The 19,192-nt window shown below is 46.7% G+C and overlaps 1 protein-coding gene across 1 annotated transcript; it reads left to right on the forward strand.

Annotated features, from left to right (window-relative positions):
* Nucleotides 1–6,687: 6,687 nt before the first annotated feature.
* Nucleotides 6,688–11,352, forward strand: mansc4 (MANSC domain containing 4). The gene is made up of 3 exons (XM_078417452.1): nt 6,688–6,907; nt 9,511–9,645; nt 10,742–11,352. The coding sequence occupies exons 1-3, from the start codon at nt 6,688–6,690 to the stop codon at nt 11,350–11,352; spliced, it is 966 nt and encodes a 321-aa protein (XP_078273578.1).
* The last annotated feature ends 7,840 nt before the right edge of the window (nt 11,353–19,192 follow it).

Genomic DNA, 19,192 nt, shown 5'->3' on the forward strand with positions numbered 1-19,192 from the left:
GTTTCCGACTGCAAGGGACCTACATTTGTCTTAACTAATCTTTTTCTCTTGACATATCTATAAAAGCTTTTGTAGTCAGTTTTTATGTTCCTTGCCAGTTTTCCCTCATAATCTATTTTCCCTTTCCTAATTAAGCCCTTTGTCCTCCTCTGCTGGACTCTGAATTTCTCCCAGTCCTCTGGTATGCTACTTTTTCTGGCTAATCTGTATGCTTCATCTTTTGTTTTAATACTATCCTTGATTTCCCTTGTTAGCCACGTTCATGTTCAGGCAGATGAGATCTGTTTAATTTGGTATCATGTTCGGCACAAACATTGTGAGCTAAAGAGTTTGTTCCACTCTGCTCCACTCTACCTTTAAACCTTCCTCCTTTCAGCTTAAATTGTTCCCTCTGGGGATGGAGAGAGGGCAGTTTATGATCCTAAGTGATAGGAGCAGAATTGGGCCATTCGGTCCATCAAGTCTACTCCGCCATTCAACCATGGCTGATCTAACCCCATTCTCCTGCCTTCTCCCCATAACCCCTGACACCCGCACTAATCAAGAATCTATCTATCTCTGCCTTAAAAATATCCACTGACTTGGCCTCCACAGCCGTCTGTGGCAATGAGTTCCACAGATTCACCCTCTGGCTAAACAAATGTCCTTCTCATCTCCTTCCTAAAGGAATGTCCTTTAATTCTGAGGCTGTGAACTCTAGTCCCAGACTCTCCCACTAGTGGAAACACCCTCTCCACATCCACTCTCTCCAAGCCTTTCACTGTTCAGTAAGTTTCAACAAGGTCCCCCCTCATCCTTCTAAACTTCAGTGAGTACAGGCCAATGCTCATCATATGTTAGCCCACTCATTCCTGGGATCATCCTGGTAAACCTCCTCTGGACCTTCTCCAGACTCTGTCCTGCCAGTCCTTGGACAATGGTGATTTGAGGACAGTCTAGCAAAATTGCACTGATGGAGTTTATTAATCACACATAGAACACATGCCCCTCTATCCCAGTCTCAGAACTTCATTAATTGGAGAATTACTGCTCTGTACAATGTCGCTGAGAATTCGCTGATTGAGTTGGGCTGTAGGTTGTTCCAAATATGAGCTTTATTTCATGAAGGAAGGATGGAAATGTTGTTAGTCACCACTTGGTATTTGGAAAGACAAGTTAGCTTATGCAGCAAAAAAAAAACACACCCAAGGTGCTGGAGTAACCCAGCGGGCCAGGCAGCATCTCTAGAGAACATGGGTAGATGGCGCTTTGGGTTGGGACCCTTCTTCAGACTGAGGTAAGGTTATGAGCTGAATCATCACCTATCAGTCTGAAGAAGCATCTCGACCAGAAACGTCACCTATCCACGTTCTCCACAGATGCTGCCTGACCCACTGAGTTACTCCAGCATTGTGAAACATTACCTATCCATGTTCTCCAGAGATGCTGCCTGACCTGCTGAGTTACTCCAGCACTTTGTGTCTTTATTTTGCAAACCAGCATCTGCAGTTCCTTGTCCCTGGTTTATACAGCATGTGGTGGAGGGTTCACCATTATAAATGCAATGGCCTGCCATGCACACTAGGCTCGTCATTCACATGCTCTACATGTCTGAAGTGTGCAAAGATCAGGTTACTGGTGAATCCAAGTCAAGGTGACGAGTGAGGTACTGATGTACAAGTGAGGAGGGAGTGTTCTATGCCTTGTGGAGTCAAGTGTCAACCATGGGAGGATATCACATTGAATGCCAATGTGGGCGGAGAAAAGCCAGACGGAGATTAATCCAAACTAGGATTTCTTGTTTAGATTAGTGCGGGTGTCAGAGGTTACGGGCAGAAGGCAGGAGAATGGGGATAGGAGGGAGAGATAGATCAGCCATGATTGAATGGCGGAGTTGACTTGATGGGCCGATTGGCCTAATTCTGTTCCTATCTTTTATGACCTGATGAATTAGTGTGAGGTGTTCCACTTTGGGAGTATGACTGTAAGGGGAAAGTCTACAGTTAGTGGAAGACCCTTAATTGTGTTGATGTCCAGAGGGATCTTGGGGACCAAGTCCATAACTGCCCTCGAGTTGCAACACAAGTAGACAGAGTGGTTAGGAAGGTGTATGGTATGCTTGCCTTCATTAGCCAGATTATTGACAGTGTATAAAGGTCAGGAAGTCACGGTACAGCTTTAAACAACTCTGCTCCTGCCATATAATGGAGCTTTGCATGCGGTTCTGGTCACTACATTACATGGAGGATGCTGAGGCTTTGGTGTGGATTAGAGGTTATTAGCTATAAGGTGACTTTGGACAGACGTGCATTGTCCTTATGCTGGCACAGTCCCCACACAGGGTAGTGAAGCAGAGGTGGGAAGAAGCAGGAGGAAAATGAGGAGGAACAGGAGAGCAGGTGTTGATATCAGCCCCTTTCCGCTGTGTTGTAAGGGCCTAACTCATTGTCTTACGATTCCAATGAAGAGCCAGGAAGCTCAATGGTCCACGAGTCTTCTGCCATGGTGGATAAGCCTAAAGTTGGCCCTGAACATTTCTGGTTCTATGTGGCCCAGATGTGGACCCCATCGTGAGCAACAGCAGTATGTTACAATATAAAAAGCAACATGCAAGCTTGAAGCAGGACATTCTCTGATATTTTGTACAGGGAGGGATCCCAACACGAAAAGTTACCTATTCCTTCTCTACAGAGATGCTGTCTGACCCGCTGAGTTACTCCAGCACTTTGTGTCTGCCTTCGGTTTAAAACAACATCTGCAGTTCCTCTCTGCACTGTGATGGATGTTTCTTTTTTTGTTTTGTGTTGGTTTGTGGTTGTGTGTGTAATTGCTTATTTTATTGCTCATTGTTGGACTGTGGGTGCCGAAAATCGTCCAAAAGACTTGGGGTTTTTTTTGGATGACAATAAAGGTAATTCTGATTCTGATTCTGATATTGGTTGGCAATGTGGGCTGAGAAAAGGCAGATGAAGTTTAACCCGAGCAAGTGTGAGGTGTAGCAGTGTGATTAGTGCGGGCTGGGTCTTGAAACCATGATACTGAAATGGAATCATAAAACTTGTCATAAGGTCATAAGGAATAGGAGTAGAATTAGGCCATTTGGCCCATCGTCTTCTCCGCCATTCAATTATGGCTGATCCATCTCTCCCTCCTAACCCCATTCTCCAGTCTTCTCCCCATAACCTCTGACACCCGCACTAATCAACAATCTATTTATCTCTGATTGTTTGTCCATCTCTAAACCACAAAGACGCAGGTGAATTGCACATCGTGATCACTAAATACATTTCCAGGAACTGTCCAATTCTTCCCACTGTGAGTTCAGAGGGAAGCTGAGAAGCCGCTGGTGGATCAGCAGGCCACATGTTGAACTCTGGAAATATCAGCGCCTATGTTCTGAAAAAATTACAAAACTAGAACTTAAAACAAAAATAATTAGAGGTGCTTCACGAAATGCTGAAGGAACTCAACCCGTAAGGCAGCATCAGTGATGGGGATGGAATTAGTCTGAAGAAGGGTCCCGACCCAAAATGTAGCCTGTCCATTCCCTCCACAGGTGCTGCCTGGTCCATGGAATTACTCCAGCACCTTGTGTTTTGGTCAAGATTACAGCATCTCACATTATTTAGTGACAAAGAAAGTAATTAAAAGTGATGTCAAGGCAAGAATAGGAATAGGTTCCAACAATATTTCTTTTTATAGAGTCATTGGCCTCTGGAGTAGACTGCGAGAATATTTGTTTTTAAATGTGGATTCATACCTGATCTGGAAAAGGATGAGTGAAGCAAACTTGTAGCACAGCAGGTAAAGTTGCTGCATCACAGTGCCAGAGCCCTTGATTCCATCCTGACCTCTGTTGCTGTCTGTGTGGAGTTTGTACCTTCTCCCCGTGGCCATGTGGGTTTCCTTTGAGTGCTTCCACAACCCGAACACATGTGTGTTTGTAGGTTGATTGCCCCTCGTGTGTAACAACCGGATGAGAAAGTGGGATAACGTAGAACTAGTGTGAAAGGGTGATTGGTGGTTGGTGTGGACTCGTTGGGCTGAAGTGCCTGTTTTCGTGCCGTGTCTCTAAACTAAACTAAACAATCTCAAGTTATAAATAAAAGCAAATCAAAATTCCTAATAAGATGTGGTTGGCCAGAAATCACACGAATTAGTATTTATTCTTGAGAATGTCCCTTGGAACTAGCTCTATTACCTTATGAAGAGATTTAAAAAATATTCCTTAGAACTGTGTAAGGATTTCCTCTTGTTTTTATACACTAGGGAATTTGTTTGTTGGGAGGTAAGTCTGTGGTACAAATAGGCTCCACCATTTGTGAATGGGACAGGCTGGGAGGAATAAGAAAAGTCTTTGTTTATCCCTCAAAAACAAAGTGCTGGAGGAACTCAGCGGGTCAGGCAGCGCCTGGAGAGACCTTGGAATCAGTCTGAAGGGTCCCAACCAGAAACGTCTGTCCATTTCCCTCCACTGTTTCCTTAGGATTCCAGCATCTGCGGTTCCTTGTGTCTCTCCTTGTTTGTCTCTGCCGCACGTCAACATTTGATGTGAAATAAACTCGTACCTTCAAATGTCAGCACACGGGACTCTTTAAGTATTAAAACTGTTCCCAGCTTAACACAAGTTATCATTGCATTGAAAAAAATAAGCAACGATGGGCGGCCCGATGCCCCACAAGGTGGTCTTGGGGAGTTCGTCAGACAAAGTGCTGAAATAAAGCGGCAGGTCAGGCAGCAGAGACACAAAATACTGGAGTAACTCAGCGGGACAGGAAGCATCTCTGGGGAGAAGGGATGGTGATGTTTCTTCAAGCGAGATCCTTCTTCAAAGTTCGCAACAGGTCTGGTGAACATGGATCGGTGATGTTTCAGCAATGGACCCTTCTTCAGATTTCAATTTCTGAAACGTCGCCCATCCGTGTTCTCCACAGATGCTGCCTGACCCGCTGAGTTACTCCAGCACTCTGTGAAACGTCACCTATCCATGTTCTCCACAGATGCTGCCTGACCCGCTGAGTTACTCCAGCATTTTGTCTTTTTTTTGTAAACCAGCATTTGCAGTTCCTTCTGTCTCCGTTTAATCTGCACCTGGTATCTCTCACCTTGACTGAATATCCTTTAATGACAGTGGGAACTCGGTGTCAGAAAGCCATCTACCCCCCCTTCCTCCTGAACCACGGTGCCAGAATAACACTAACTGCCATCAGTTGTATCAGAGGCATCAATGAACTATTTGCTATTTCTGAATTATTTCAGACGATCTATTTCCATTGTATCCGAGTGCAATTAATTCGTGCACCACCGCCAGCCAGGTCTAAATGCAACAGAGTGAATGGTGCAAAATGTAGACACAGCCTCAACTCAAACGCTGCAGATCGCTGCGACTATTTAAAACAGACACGAAAGGTGTTGATGTTACATCGAAGTCGCCATAAATCAACTGTAAGGGGAATCTTTGTTACAACCCCCCGATACTGAACCCAAAGCAGAAACCGATCCTTGGGGGAAAAATATCTTGTTCTAATTACAGATCGAATTTAGCGTGTTGGTGTTGCGTGGTCCCGGATCTTGTTTTGTTAAGTTAAGCCGCGGGAACACTTTATACTCTGATTAAAATGGAAATACACCTTCCACAGCTTGTCATTCTCCTGGAAAACAAGGCTTCCATTCAGCTCTGCCAAGCGTGTTGCCAATGGTGTATCTGATTAACAGGTGTAAGACAAGGCTCATTGGATGTGTCCTTCCTCCGCCGAGATCACATGTGGTGCGGGGGGGGGGGGGGGGAGGGGGGGGGAGGGGGGAGGGGGGAGTGGAGGTGGGGGAGTCCATCGGTGAGTTGTTGTTTGTCCATTTGTAACTTGTAGGTTGATCACCAATGGCGGGTCTGGCCGGTTTTTGATGGGCATGCATGCGGCACTAATCTCTCCAAATATCCGGCATCAATTCGTCCATGTTTGTACAAACACTTGTCAATCGTTGAATCAACGTTCACGTTCACTGCCGCCCACATCCTGTGGAGTAGAAACCGTTTTAATGTTTAGAAGGTGACGTTGGTAACATTATGACCAGCGTCGCTTTGTGTAGATAATCAGGAGGGGTTTGTCGATGCTGATGTGAAATAATTCACCGATTGATTAATACATTTCCTTCGCGTTTTGTTCTAATTGTAAAGTTGTGAACTGTTACAAAAACTATCGATAAGTTTTAGATTTATTGTCAATGTAATAAACTTTATTTTATACAACCGATGTCCATTCGATTTTATAATCTCGATAATTCCAATTTGACTTGTAACCGGCGCAGGTTTTAGCTGGAATAAAACCAGGCTTTCGGGGAACAGATTCCGCGGATTGACCGGAGATTCACCTGCCACAACCCCAGAATTAGTTCTTGCAAAAAAAAAGCATCAGCGGCCGCATCCACTCCCACTTTCTTTGTTGCAATTAAAATGTTGAAGCGGCTCCATGGGGGACATGTTCGTTTCAGGCGCTAAAGTGGCATTTCACCCGAGCAAAGACTTGGTAGAGGACACGCCAACACGGAACACAGCCTGGAGAAAGGTTCCGACACGGAACATCACCTGTCCATGTTCCCCAGAGATGCTGCCTGAGCTGACCCGCTGAGTTACTCCAGCACTCTGTGTCTCATGTTGTAAAGCAGCGCCTGCCGTTCCCTGCGACTTCAGTTTACTGCACAGCCTTGACAATGATTCCCACCTTGGTCCTGTTGATGTTGTTCCCGGTGCCGCAGAGGTCGATGCCTCGCTGTTCGCCCACCGTCTTCTACAGAGACTGCTGGCTGAGGCATTTCCCTGGTGTTCTCGTTGACCTCCCGCTGTCCCGGAGCAGGGGGGCTCAGCTTCTCAACGACTACCGCGCCCAGAGCGCCGGACACTGCACTCGGACTTGCTGCCGGCTTGGGAACGGTGAGTGTGACCGTGACCGGCGGCTGGAGGAAGGCGCTCATCCCGCCCTCGGGGATGGTCACTACACAGTATTGCTGTGTCCCCACAACCCGACTCCACAATCTGCCCGCTTCACTCGCGTGTGTGGGGGGTGGGGGGGATGCGGAAACATTGAGGAGTGGGCTGACAGCCGAGGTAGTTATTAAATATAACCCAATAATGATGTGTGATCAATCACCGGGCGGCCAAACCAGGTTTGACTCTCTGGTGAAACGGTGACAATTCGTTGCCCAACGCGTCTCGTGTTTCCAAAACAATCGAAGTTTTGTTTAGTTGTAGTTTAGAGATTAACATGGAAACAGGCCCTTCGGCCCATCGTGTTCACGCCAACCACCGACCACCCGCTCACACTAGTTGTAGAGTAAGAAAATAGAAACATGGAAACATAGAAAATATGTGCAGGAGAAGGCCATTCGGCCCATCGAGCCTGCACCGCCATTCGATATGATCATGGCTGATCATCCAACTCAGTATCCTGTACCTGCCTTCTTTCCATACCCCGTGATCCCTTTAGCCACAAGGGCCACATCTAACTCCCTCTTAAATATAGCCAATGAACTGGCCTCAACTACCTTCTGTGGCAGAGAATTCCACAGACTCACCACTCTCTGTGTGAAAAAAAACTTTCTCATCTCGGTCCTAAAAGACTTCCCCCTTATCCTTAAACTGTGACCCCTAGTTTTGGACTTCCCCAACATCGGGAACAATCTTCTTGCATCTAGCCTGTCCAATCCCTTAAGAATTTTGTACGTTTCTATAAGATCCCCCCTCAATCTTCTAAATTCCGAATAACTGCAGATGCTGGTACAAATCGAAGGTATTTATTCACAAGATGCTGGAGTAACTCAGCAGGTTGGGCAGCATCACAAGAGAGACGGAATGGGTGACGTTTCGGGTCAAGACCCTTCTTCAGACTGAAGAACGGGGCGCCTTTTTCCTTTAAACGAGACACTCCAGCTCGGATGGACTTTCGACTCTGCCCAACATGTGCATCGCCCCATTCAGTCTGAAGAAGGGTCTCGACCCGAAACGACACCCATTCCCTCTCTCCTGAGATGCTGCCTGACCACACTAGTTCTATGTTATTCCACTTTCTCATCCACTCGCTGCACACGAGGGGGCAATTTAAAGAAACCGATTTAACCGATAAACCTGCACGTCTTTGGGATGTGGGAGGAACCCACGCGGCCACAGAATAACGAGCAAACTCCACACAGACAGCGCCCGAGGTTATGATCGAAGATAGACGCAAAATGCCGGAGTAACTCAGCGGGACAGACAGCAGTTCTGGGGAGAAGGAATGGGTGACGTTTCGGGTGGATACCCTTCTTCAGGATCGCACCCGTGTCTCTGGAGCTGCGAGGCAGCAACTCTAAGGTGTAAACAGAGCTGGCTGGGACATTCAAGAAGCAGGTTTGATTGGAAGAATAAGGAAAGTTGCAGATCGATGAAACGGACATTTTAGCTGACGCTGAAAGGTTCGTGAAACTGAATGGCGAGGCGCTGAGGACAATACTCGTTGTGTTCAACAGGCAGTCGCCGGCCCGGGGAGTGAGTGGCCGAGCGACCTATCCCCACACACTCCACACCGCATTCAGCGCCATCAATCACTGCGGCGCCCTTTTCCTTTCAACGGGACCCTCCAGCTCGAATGATCTTTCAACTCTGCACAACATGTACACTGCCCCATTCATTCACACTCTCCAATTTAAACCACCCGTCTTATCTGCTGCTCGATAATTGAATGCTGGCGCGCTCCAGTTGTCAGGAAACCTCTCCCCATTGCACACGAGTTTGACCTGATTGTATTTATGTAAGGTGGACACAAAATGCTGGAGTAACTCAGCGGGTCAGGCAGCATCTCGGGAGAGAAGGAATGGGTGACGATTCGGATCGAGACCCTTCTTCAGTCTGAAACCTCGCCCATTCCTTCTCTCCAGAGATGCTGCCTGACCTGCTGAGTTACTCCAGCATTTTGTGAATAAATACCTTCGATTTGTACCAACATCTGCAGTTATTTTCTTATACTAAGGTATATGTGAGCTCATTGGACAGCATGCACAACAAAGCTTGTCACTGTACCTCGTACACGTGACAATAATGAACCTCTAGTAACCTGTCTCCACTCATTGAATAAATATTCGGATTAGTTTGTGACTAAGTTGCCACGTCTGTAGCTGCAATCTAAATTTGGGCGCATGAAACTAAAAGTGGCACCTCATTTCTAACATGGAACATGTAATTGTAAAATAAAAACTGTGAATTGTAACAGCTTTAAAAAAGGACACAATAAATGGGAGGAACTACAGATGCTGGTTTAAACCGAAGATAGACACAAATGCTGGAGTAACTCAGCGGGACAGGCAGCATCTCTGGAGAGCAATGGGTGACATTTCGGGTCGAAACCCTTCTTCAGTCTGAAACGTCACCCATTCCTTCTCTCCAGAGGTGCTGCCTGACCCGCTGAGTTACTCCAACATTTTGTGTCCACCCCTTTTGTAACCTGTTTCCACTCAGCGAAGGACTGTTGTGCTGAACCTGTGACGCTTTCTCGTTGGTTGCAGACACCTGTAACGTGGCCGTGTTCAGCTCGGGCCCGGCTCAGGGCGCCTCCAACTGTCTGCACCTGTACTGTCCGAGTCAGCAAAGCTGCATAATGAGGAGAACGCTTGACGTTACACTGTTTAACGTGACCAGAGGTAATGGCGCCACCGTTTCCAACCTTCACGCGAATGAATAATACAAATGGAAATAATTTATATACTGGTTGCAAATGTGAAAATAAACAGAGCAGCTGGTTACTTGAGTGCGGGTCCGCTTCACCTGAACTTCAGGGACTGAAGACGGATCAAGACCCGAAACGTCACCTGTTCCTTCTCTCCAGAGATGCTGCCTGTCCCGCTGGGTTACTCCAGCATTTTGTGTCTATCTTCGGTGTAAGCCAGCATCTGCAGTTCCTTCCTGCACAGAACATACTGAGTTGGTCAGGCAGCATCTGTGGAAAGAGAAACAACCCAAGTGTCGGTCGGCTCCGTGACTGGGACTGTGCTCTGGGACTGGGACTGGGACTGTGCTCCGTGACTGGGACTGTGCTCCGTGACTGGGACTGTGCTCCGTGACTGGGACTGTGCTCCGTGACTGGGACTGTGCTCCGGGACTGGGACTGTGCTCCGTGACTGGGACTGTGCTCCGTGACTGGGACTGTGCTCAGAGCCAACGCTCGCTTGCAACGCGGCGCCGCCAATTCACTGGATGGTTTCAAGAGAGAGTTAGATTTAGCTCTTGTGGCTGAAGGAATCAAGGGATATCAAGCCCTTGTGGCTAAAGGGATCAGGGGGTATGGAGAGAAGGCAGGTACGAGATACCGAGTTGGATGATCAGCCATGATCATATTGAATGGCGGTGCAGGCTCGAAGGGCCGATTGGCCTCCCCTGCACCTATGTTTCTATGTCTACAATGTCAAGACACACAGTGCTGGAGTCTGTCTACTGACGTAACTCAGCATGTGCGGGTCTTTGTTGCAAATCTCTCCTGTCCAGTCAGACAATAATAGACAATAGGTGCAGGAGGAGGCCATTCGGCCCTTCGAGCCAGCACCACCATTCAATGTGATCATGGCTGATCATTCTCAATCAGTACCCCGTTCCTGCCTTCTCCCCGTACCCCCTGACTCCGCTATCCTTAAGAGCTCTATCTAGCTCTCTCTCAGGGTCTCCGTTTGTTTGCCACTTGCATCTCAGAGAGCGCCGATGGTTCAATGAGGTCCCATGATTTTCTCTGAACTTGGTTTGTAGGAGAGGACCCAGACTCTCTTGTGTTTGGAGGCCGGCCTGACAAAGCGGGAGGGCCGAGGCCGCGATTCCCTGCGGACAAGCTACGCTCCTCCAACAGGTACGTCCCGCCTTCGTCCCAATCCTCTCTCTCCACCTCCAACGGGCTCAGCACCGCGTCGCTCCCAGAGAGGACCCCGCTCCCTTCTCCAGCCAAGCCGGAGCCCGTCACTGGCAGAGAGCCAGCCAGCAGTGGTCAAGGCGACTGGGCAGGGCGACCAGGAGGTGAGCTGGACCCGAAGGTTGGGCTGGAAATCTCGTCGCCGCCCTCCCGCTGGCTCGTCGCTGCAACCCCTGAAGCTCCGGCTTACCCCGAGTCCACGGCCGCCGCCTTCTCTTTGGGAGAAGCCAACAGCTCCGGAGCGTCCACGGCCGGCAACCAGACTACCATGGCATCTTGGCATGTGGACGTGAAGGTGCTACTGGTCCCGCTGCTCATGTTGGGTGTGATGGTCGTGGTCTCTGTGTGCGCTGTGGGCTGGGGGGTGACACGGCGCAAGAAAAAGCGAGGTTCTTATAAACCTCCCCAGCTTCGCGCTGCTGGGAAATACAAACAGATATTTTACATAGATTGACTTGACAACTGTAGAACAGTGGAGGACAGGACCCGGCCCTTCGGCACACAATGTCAATAGACAATAGACAATAGACAATAGGTGCAGGAGTAGGCCATTCATCCCTTCGAGCCAGCACCGCCATTCAATGCGATCATGGCTGATCACTCTCAATCAGTACCCCGTTCCTGCCTTCTCCCCATACCCCCTCACTCCGCTATCCTTAAGAGCTCTATCCAGCTCTCTCTTGAAAGCATCCAACGAACTGGCCTCCACTGCCTTCTGAGGCAGAGAATTCCACACCTTCACCACTCTCTGACTGAAAAAGTTCTTCCTCATCTCCGTTCTAAATGGCCTACCTCTTATTCTTAAACTGTGGCCCCTTGTTCTGGACTCCCCCAACAATGGGAACATGTTTCCTGCCTCTAATGTGTCCAATCCCCTAATTATCTTATATGTTTCAATAAGATCCCCCCCTCATCCTTCTAAATTCCAGTGTATACAAGCCTAATTGCTCCAGCCTTTCAACATACGACAATCCCGCCATTCCGGGAATTAACCTAATGAACCTACGCTGCACGCCCTCAATAGCAAGAATATCCTTCCTCAAATTTGGAGACCAAAACTGCACACAGTACTCCAGGTGCGGTCTCACCAGGGCCCGGTACAACTGTAGAAGGACCTCTTTGCTCATATACTCAACTCCTCTTGTTACGAAGGCCAACATTCCATTTGCTTTCTTCACTGCCTGCTGTACCTGCATGCTTCCTTTCAGTGACTGATGCACTAGGACACCCAGATCTCGTTGAACATCCCCTCTTCCTAACTTGACACCATTCAGATAATAATCTGCCTTTCTATTCTTACTTCCAAAGTGAATAACCTCACACTTATCTACATTAAACTGCATCTGCCATGTATCCGCCCACTCACACAACCTGTCCAAGTCACCCTGCAGCCTTATTGCATCTTCCTCACAATTCACACTGCCCCCCAGCTTAGTATCATCTGCAAATTTGCTAATGGTACTTTTAATCCCTTCATCTAAGTCATTAATGTATATCGTAAATAGCTGGGGTCCCAGCACCGAACCTTGCGGTACCCCACTGGTCACTGCCTGCCATTCCGAAAGGGACCCATTTATCCCCACTCTTTGCTTTCTGTCTGTCAACCAATTTTCTATCCATGTCAGTACCCTACCCCCAATACCATGTGCTCTAATTTTGCCCACTAATCTCCTATGTGGGACCTTGTCGAAGGCTTTCTGAAAGTCGAGGTACACCACATCCACCGACTCTCCCCTGTCAATTTTCCTAGTTACATCCTCAAAAAATTCCAGTAGATTTGTCAAGCATGATTTCCCCTTCGTAAATCCATGCTGACTTGGAATGATCCCGTTACTGCTATCCAAATGCTCAGCAATTTCGTCTTTTATAATTGACTCCAGCATCTTCCCCACCACTGATGTCAGACTAACTGGTCTATAATTACCCGTTTTCCCTCTCCCTCCTTTCTTAAAAAGTGGGATAACATTTGCTATCCTCCAATCCACAGGAACTGATCCTGAATCTATAGAACATTGAAAAATGATCTCCAATGCTTCCACTATTTCTAGAGCCACCTCCTTAAGTACCCTGGGATGCAGACCATCAGGCCCTGGGGATTTATCAGCCTTCAGTCCCATCAGTCTACCCAAAACCACTTCCTGCCTAATGTGGATTTCCTTCAGTTCCTCCATCACCCTAGGTTCTCCGGCCCCTAGAACATTTGGGAGATTGTGCGTATCTTCCTCAGTGAAGACAGATCCAAAGTAACGGTTTAACTCGTCTGCCATTTCTTTGTTCCCCATAATAAATTCCCCTGCTTCTGTCTTCAAGGGACCCACATTTGCCTTGACTATTTTTTTCCTCTTCACGTACCTAAAAAAACTTTTGCTATCCTCCTTTATATTATTGGCTAGTTTACCCTCGTACCTCATCTTTTCTCCCCGTATTGCCTTTTTAGTTAACTTTTGTTGCTCTTTAAAAGAGTCCCAATCCTCTGTCTTCCCACTCTTCTTTGCTATGTTATACTTCCTCTCCTTAATTTTAATGCTGTCCTTGACTTCCCTTGTCAGCCACAGATGTCTCTTACTCCCCTTAGAGTCTTTCCGCCTCTTTGGGATAAATTGATCCTGCAACCTCTGCATTATTCCCAGGAATACCTGCCATTGCTGTTCTACCGTCTTCCCTGCCTCCTTCCAGTCAATTTTGGCCAGCTCCTGCCTCATGCCTCTGTAATCCCCTTTGCTATACTGTAATACTGACACTTCTGATTTTCCCTTCTGCCTTTCCATTTGCAGAGTAAAACTTATCATGTTGTGATCACTGCCTCCTAATGGCTCTTTTACCTCTAGTCCCCTTATCAGATCGGGATCATTACACAACCCTAAATCCAGAATTGCCTTCTCCCTGGTAGACTCCAGTACAAGCTGTTCTAAGAATCCATCTCGGGCACTCTACAAACTCTCTTTCCTGGGGTCCATTTCCAACCTGATTTTCCCAGTCTACCTGCATGTTGAAATCTCCCATAACCACCGTAGCATTACATCTGTGCATTATGTCTGTGCCGAACACAATGCTGAAATGAGCTATTCTCTGCATGTACATGATCCATGTCCCACCAAACCTCGCTTATCCATGTATCTACCTGATAGTCCCTCAAACACCACTATCGTATCACCCCCACCACCACACCTGGCAGTGCGTTCCAGCCACCCACCTCCCTCTGTCAAACGGAAACGTAGAAAATAGGTGCAGGAGGAGGCCATTTGGCCCTTCGAGCCAACACCACCATTCAATATGATCATGGCTGATCATCCAAAATCAATACCCTGTTCCGGTTTTTTCCCCATATCCCTTGATTCCTTTAGTCTTAAGAGCTAAATCTAACTCTCTCTTGAACACATCCAGTGAATTGGCCTCCACTGCCTTCTGTGGCAGAGAATTCCAAAGATTCACAATTCTCTGGGTGAAAAGGTTTTTCCTCATCTCAGTCCTACACCTTATTCTTAAACTGTGACCCCTGGTTCTGGACTCCCCCAACATCGGGAACATTTTCCCTGCATCTACCCTGTCCAATCCTCTAAGAATGTTATATGTTTGTATAAGAAACCCTCTCATCCTTCTAAATCCCAGTGAATACAAGCCCAGTCGACCCATTCTTTCATCATATGTCAGTCCAACCTTCCCCGGGAATTAACCTGGCCAACGTACGCTGCACTCCCTCAATAGCAATAATGAGTTACAGAGGCCAATTACTCTACAAACTCACATGTCTGGGATGTGGGAGAAAACCCATATTCTCACAGGGAGAACGTGCAAACTCCACGCAGACAAGGTCAGGATTGAACCCGGGTCTCTGGCGCTCTAAGGCAGCAGCTCCACCACTATGCTGCCGTTAATCCTCTAAAAATAAACAAAAAGTAAGCATTATGTTTTCTAATTTTTTGCACATGAACGTCACAACCTTTATTGGACAATTCTGGACCGAGCAGCTCATCAATTAATCCATACAACGATATCTATCTACATGTAACCCACTATGAACATTTCCTTGTGCTCTATAGACAATGGGTTTATTTATACAATATTTTTTGGCTAATTATTTTAATGATGGCTTTTAGCTAATTTTCAGAGAACAACATTTCTCATTATTTTTGGTAACTGAATTGGAGGCAGATTTTTATCCTAATGTATAAGGCTTCTGTTTATTTAGTTGCGATAAGACAAAATGCTTTGAAAGGTACATTTATGAAATTTTGTCTGGATTTAGATATACAATAATCCAAAACTGGTGAATTCTAGGCTTGATTCCACAATTATTGATTTGGAAAAGGTGGGAAAATGGTGGAACCAAGAATATGTGCAGGTGCCGAGACCACAAATAAAAACAAGGTAGAAATAACAGGACCATTTTAAAGTGAATAATGCATTGCATATGATTGTTTAAAAATGTTTCATAAATTATTTATAGTGAATCAGGGAGAAGCTAAGAAGCTTAATTTTTCTTCCTTGTGCCTGACATGTAGGAATAGATAATAGTCTTTGATTCGATCAATTTGACCATTGAATATTAGAACACAAAATGTTCAAGTAACTCAGTGGGCCTGGCAGCATCTCTGGAGAACATGGATGGGTGACGTTTCACATCAAGACCCTTCTGGCTCAAAGAAGTGTCCCAACCTGAAACATCACCTATCCATGTTCTCCAGAGATGCTGCCTGACCCGCTGAGTTACTCCAGCACGTTGTGTAACGTCACCTATCCGTGTTCTCCAGAGATGCTGCCTGACCCGCTGAGTTACTCCAGCACTCTGTGAAACGTCACCTATCCATGTTTTCCAGAGATGCTGCCTGACCCACTGAGTTACTCCAGCACTTTGTGTTTTATGCAAGATTCCAGCATATGCAGCCCCTTGTGTCTTCATTGAATGTTACATTATTTTCCATTATGACTTAGGGTGAAACTTAAATTGCATAGCATGCATTGTAAGTTACTTTATGGCAAAAAATGTAGTGTCATGTAAACCATACAGCACTTTATCAGAAAATAAAGCTCAAAATATTGAATACTTTGTCAACATCCTTTGTACACCAAACAAAAATAACTGAATGACGGATTTAATTTATCTTAAGGGTAGCGTTTTCTCTGATTGTTTTTTTTTTCATGGGTCTACTTACATTCTTTCTGCATAATAGCGACTTTACAAATAAAAACCTTAAAATCAGTTTGACAATAGAATTATTGAAATTTGTTACTTCTTCACTGTGGCCATTCAACTAAGTAGCATTTGAAAATCAATTCCAAGCACCTGTCCATAACAAGCGCACATACTCCCCCAACTAGCTCAATTATATTCCCCCATCTCCTTTAAGGACCCATTGCATTTTCCAAGTTCCTTCATCTCCCTTGTATCTGTTCTGATGATGACAAGTGCCATACAGGTGACTCTGAAATGTCTTTCTCTTTTATTAACAACAACTTTCCTCTACAATCATTGGCAGAATTTCAACTGTACCACAGGGGGTGGTGCCAGAAAGATCTTGGTAAATGCATTTTACAGATGACTCAATGGACAATAGGTGCAGGAGTAGGTCATTCGGCCCTTCGAGCCAGCACCACCATTCAATGTGATCATGGCTGATCATTCTCAATCAGTACCCCGTTCCTGCCTTCTCTCCATACCCCCTGACTCTGCTATCCTTAAGAGCTCTATCTAGCCATCCTCAGTCTGAAGAAGGGTCTCAACCCAAAACGTCACCTCTTCCTGCTCTCCGGAGATGCTGCCTGTCCCGCTGAGTTACTCCAGCATTTTGTGTCTATCTTCTCTCCAGAGATGCTGCCAGTCCCGCTGAGTTACTCCAGCATTTTGTGTCTATCTTCCATCCACAATGTGTTGGCAGCAAAGTGAATGAATGTTTACGATTGTACAAGATGCCTCAATCCAGCAGAGGTTGCCGAATAAGGTTGATTCAGAACTCATGCAGACAAATGTGAAGTCGCCAATTACACTTGTAATTTAAGATTAAATGATACAATGCATTCAAATCACACGCAGAAAGCAGAAGGGCGGCACAGTAGTGCAGCGGGTAGAGCTGCTGCCACACAGCGCCAGAGACCAGGGATCATCCTGATCTCGGGTGCCGTCTGTGGGGAGTTTGCACGTTCTCCCTGTGACTGCGTGGGTGTGCTCCAGTTTCTACCCACTTCCCAAAGATATGGGAGTTTGTAGGTTAATAGGTCCTCTGTAAATTGCCCCTCGTGTGTAGGAGTGGGTGTGGATGTGTGGTAACATAGAACTAGTGTGAGTGGGCAATGGATGGTCAGAATGGACTCGGTGGGTCGAAAGGCCTGTCTCAGAGATCCAATGAAAAAATGACACAGAGATTTGAGGGGGGGGGGGGCTGCTAGAGAGTGAAATGGGACTTACACAACTATTTTTGTAGGAACTGGCATGGGCTCTATTGGAGAAAATGGCACCAGTCAGTGCAATATGTTTCGACTGAAACGATCGCACAATTGAGATCATTCTCGGCCTTTTTCTGGGAACAACTTTAGTTTATTGTCATGTGTACCGAGGTACAATGAAAAGCTTTTGTTACATGCTAACCAGTCATTGGAAAGACAGTACATGATTACAACCGAGCCATCCAGTTTAGATACATGATAACAGGAATAATGTTTAGTGCAAGATATAGGGGCACGGTGGCGCAGCGGTAGAGTTGCTGCCTTGCAGCACCAGAGACACGGGTTCGATCCTGACTACGGGTGCTGTCTGTACAGAGTTTGTACGTTCTCCCCATGACTGTGTGGGTTTCCTCCCACACTCCAAAGACCTACAGGTTTGTAGTTTAATTGGCTTGGTATAAAAAATGTGCAATTGTCCCTAGTGTGTGTAGGGTGGTGTTAAAGTGTGGGGATGGCTGGTCGGTGTGAATTCGGTGGGCTGAAGGGCCTGTTTCCGCACTGTGTCTCTAAAGGAAACAAAAATTATATATAGTCCAGTAAACCCGGTTGTTGTGTTCATTATTTCATGCACCATTGCTGTGTAGTGCTTCATATCAACAAGACATTTCATTGCATCCTGGTGCATATGACAATAAACATATGAATGAGGCCTAGAGGTGAATGATTGTGCCAGAGGCTGAACTAGGCTTGCCAACTGTCCCATATTAGCCGGGACATCCCGTATTTTGGGCTAAATTGGTTTGTCCCGTACGGGACCGCTCTTGTCTCATATTAGGCCCAGGGGGCGCTGTCGGCCCGGACACTATAGGCCCGGGGGGCGCTGTAGGACCAGACAGTGTAGGCCCGGACACTGTAGGGCCGGACACTGTAGGGCCGGGGGCGCTGTACGCCCAGACAGTGTAGGCCCGGACACTGTAGGCCCGGACACTGTAGGCTAACGGAGTGTGTTCGGGGTTCGGGGCAACGTGTGTTCAGTGAACGGAGGTTGCGTAGCAACCTGCCTCCCGGCCCGGGTGGCCGCCATTGGTGGAGCGGGAGCACGTGGCCGCTGGGTGAGGTGACGTGGGGTGCGGGGGTGGTGACCTTTTGTCCCTTATTTGGGAGTTAGAAAGTTGGCAACCCTAGGCTGAACTGAGTTCAATGTGAATAGATCGTTGGCAGCTTGCTGATTTATGGACAGAATTTGCAATATTGTGAGCAATTTTGGGCACCATATCTGAGGAAGGATGTGCTGGCTCTGGAGAGGGTGCAGAGGAGGTTTACAAGAATGATCCCGGGAATGAGTAGGAAACACTGGGCCTATATTTGCTGGAGTTTAGAAGAATGAGGGGGGACCTCATTGAAACAAACAGAATGGTGAAAGGTTTGGATGGAGGGGATGTTTCCACTAGTGGGAGAGTCTAGGACTAGTGGTTATAGCCTCAGAATTAAAGGACGTTCTTTTGGAAAGGAGATGAGGAGGAATTTCTTTAGTCAGAGGGTGGTGAATCTGTGGAATTCTTTGCCACAGAAGGCTGTGGAGGCAAAGTCAGTGGATATAGTTAAGGCAGAGTTAGATTCTTGATTAGTACAGGTGTCAGAGGTTATGGGGAGAAGGCAGGAGAATGGGGTTAGGAGGGAGAGATAGATCAGCCATGATTGAATGGCGGAGTAGACTTGATGGGCCTAATTCTACTCTTACCACTTATAATCTACCAGGGGTAATTTACTTCCTGTCAGGCATTGAAGCAGTGCAGGAAAACATTGCCTAAACATCATTAGTTCTGGAGATCACGTCAAGAATCAACAGTGTATAATTATCAGATGTACTGAGAAAAGCACGATGACATTTTTACTTGCAGTAGCATAACAGG

The sequence above is a fragment of the Rhinoraja longicauda genome, chromosome 20 (genome assembly GCF_053455715.1).
Source record: "Rhinoraja longicauda isolate Sanriku21f chromosome 20, sRhiLon1.1, whole genome shotgun sequence".
Lineage (NCBI taxonomy): Eukaryota > Metazoa > Chordata > Chondrichthyes > Rajiformes > Arhynchobatidae > Rhinoraja > Rhinoraja longicauda.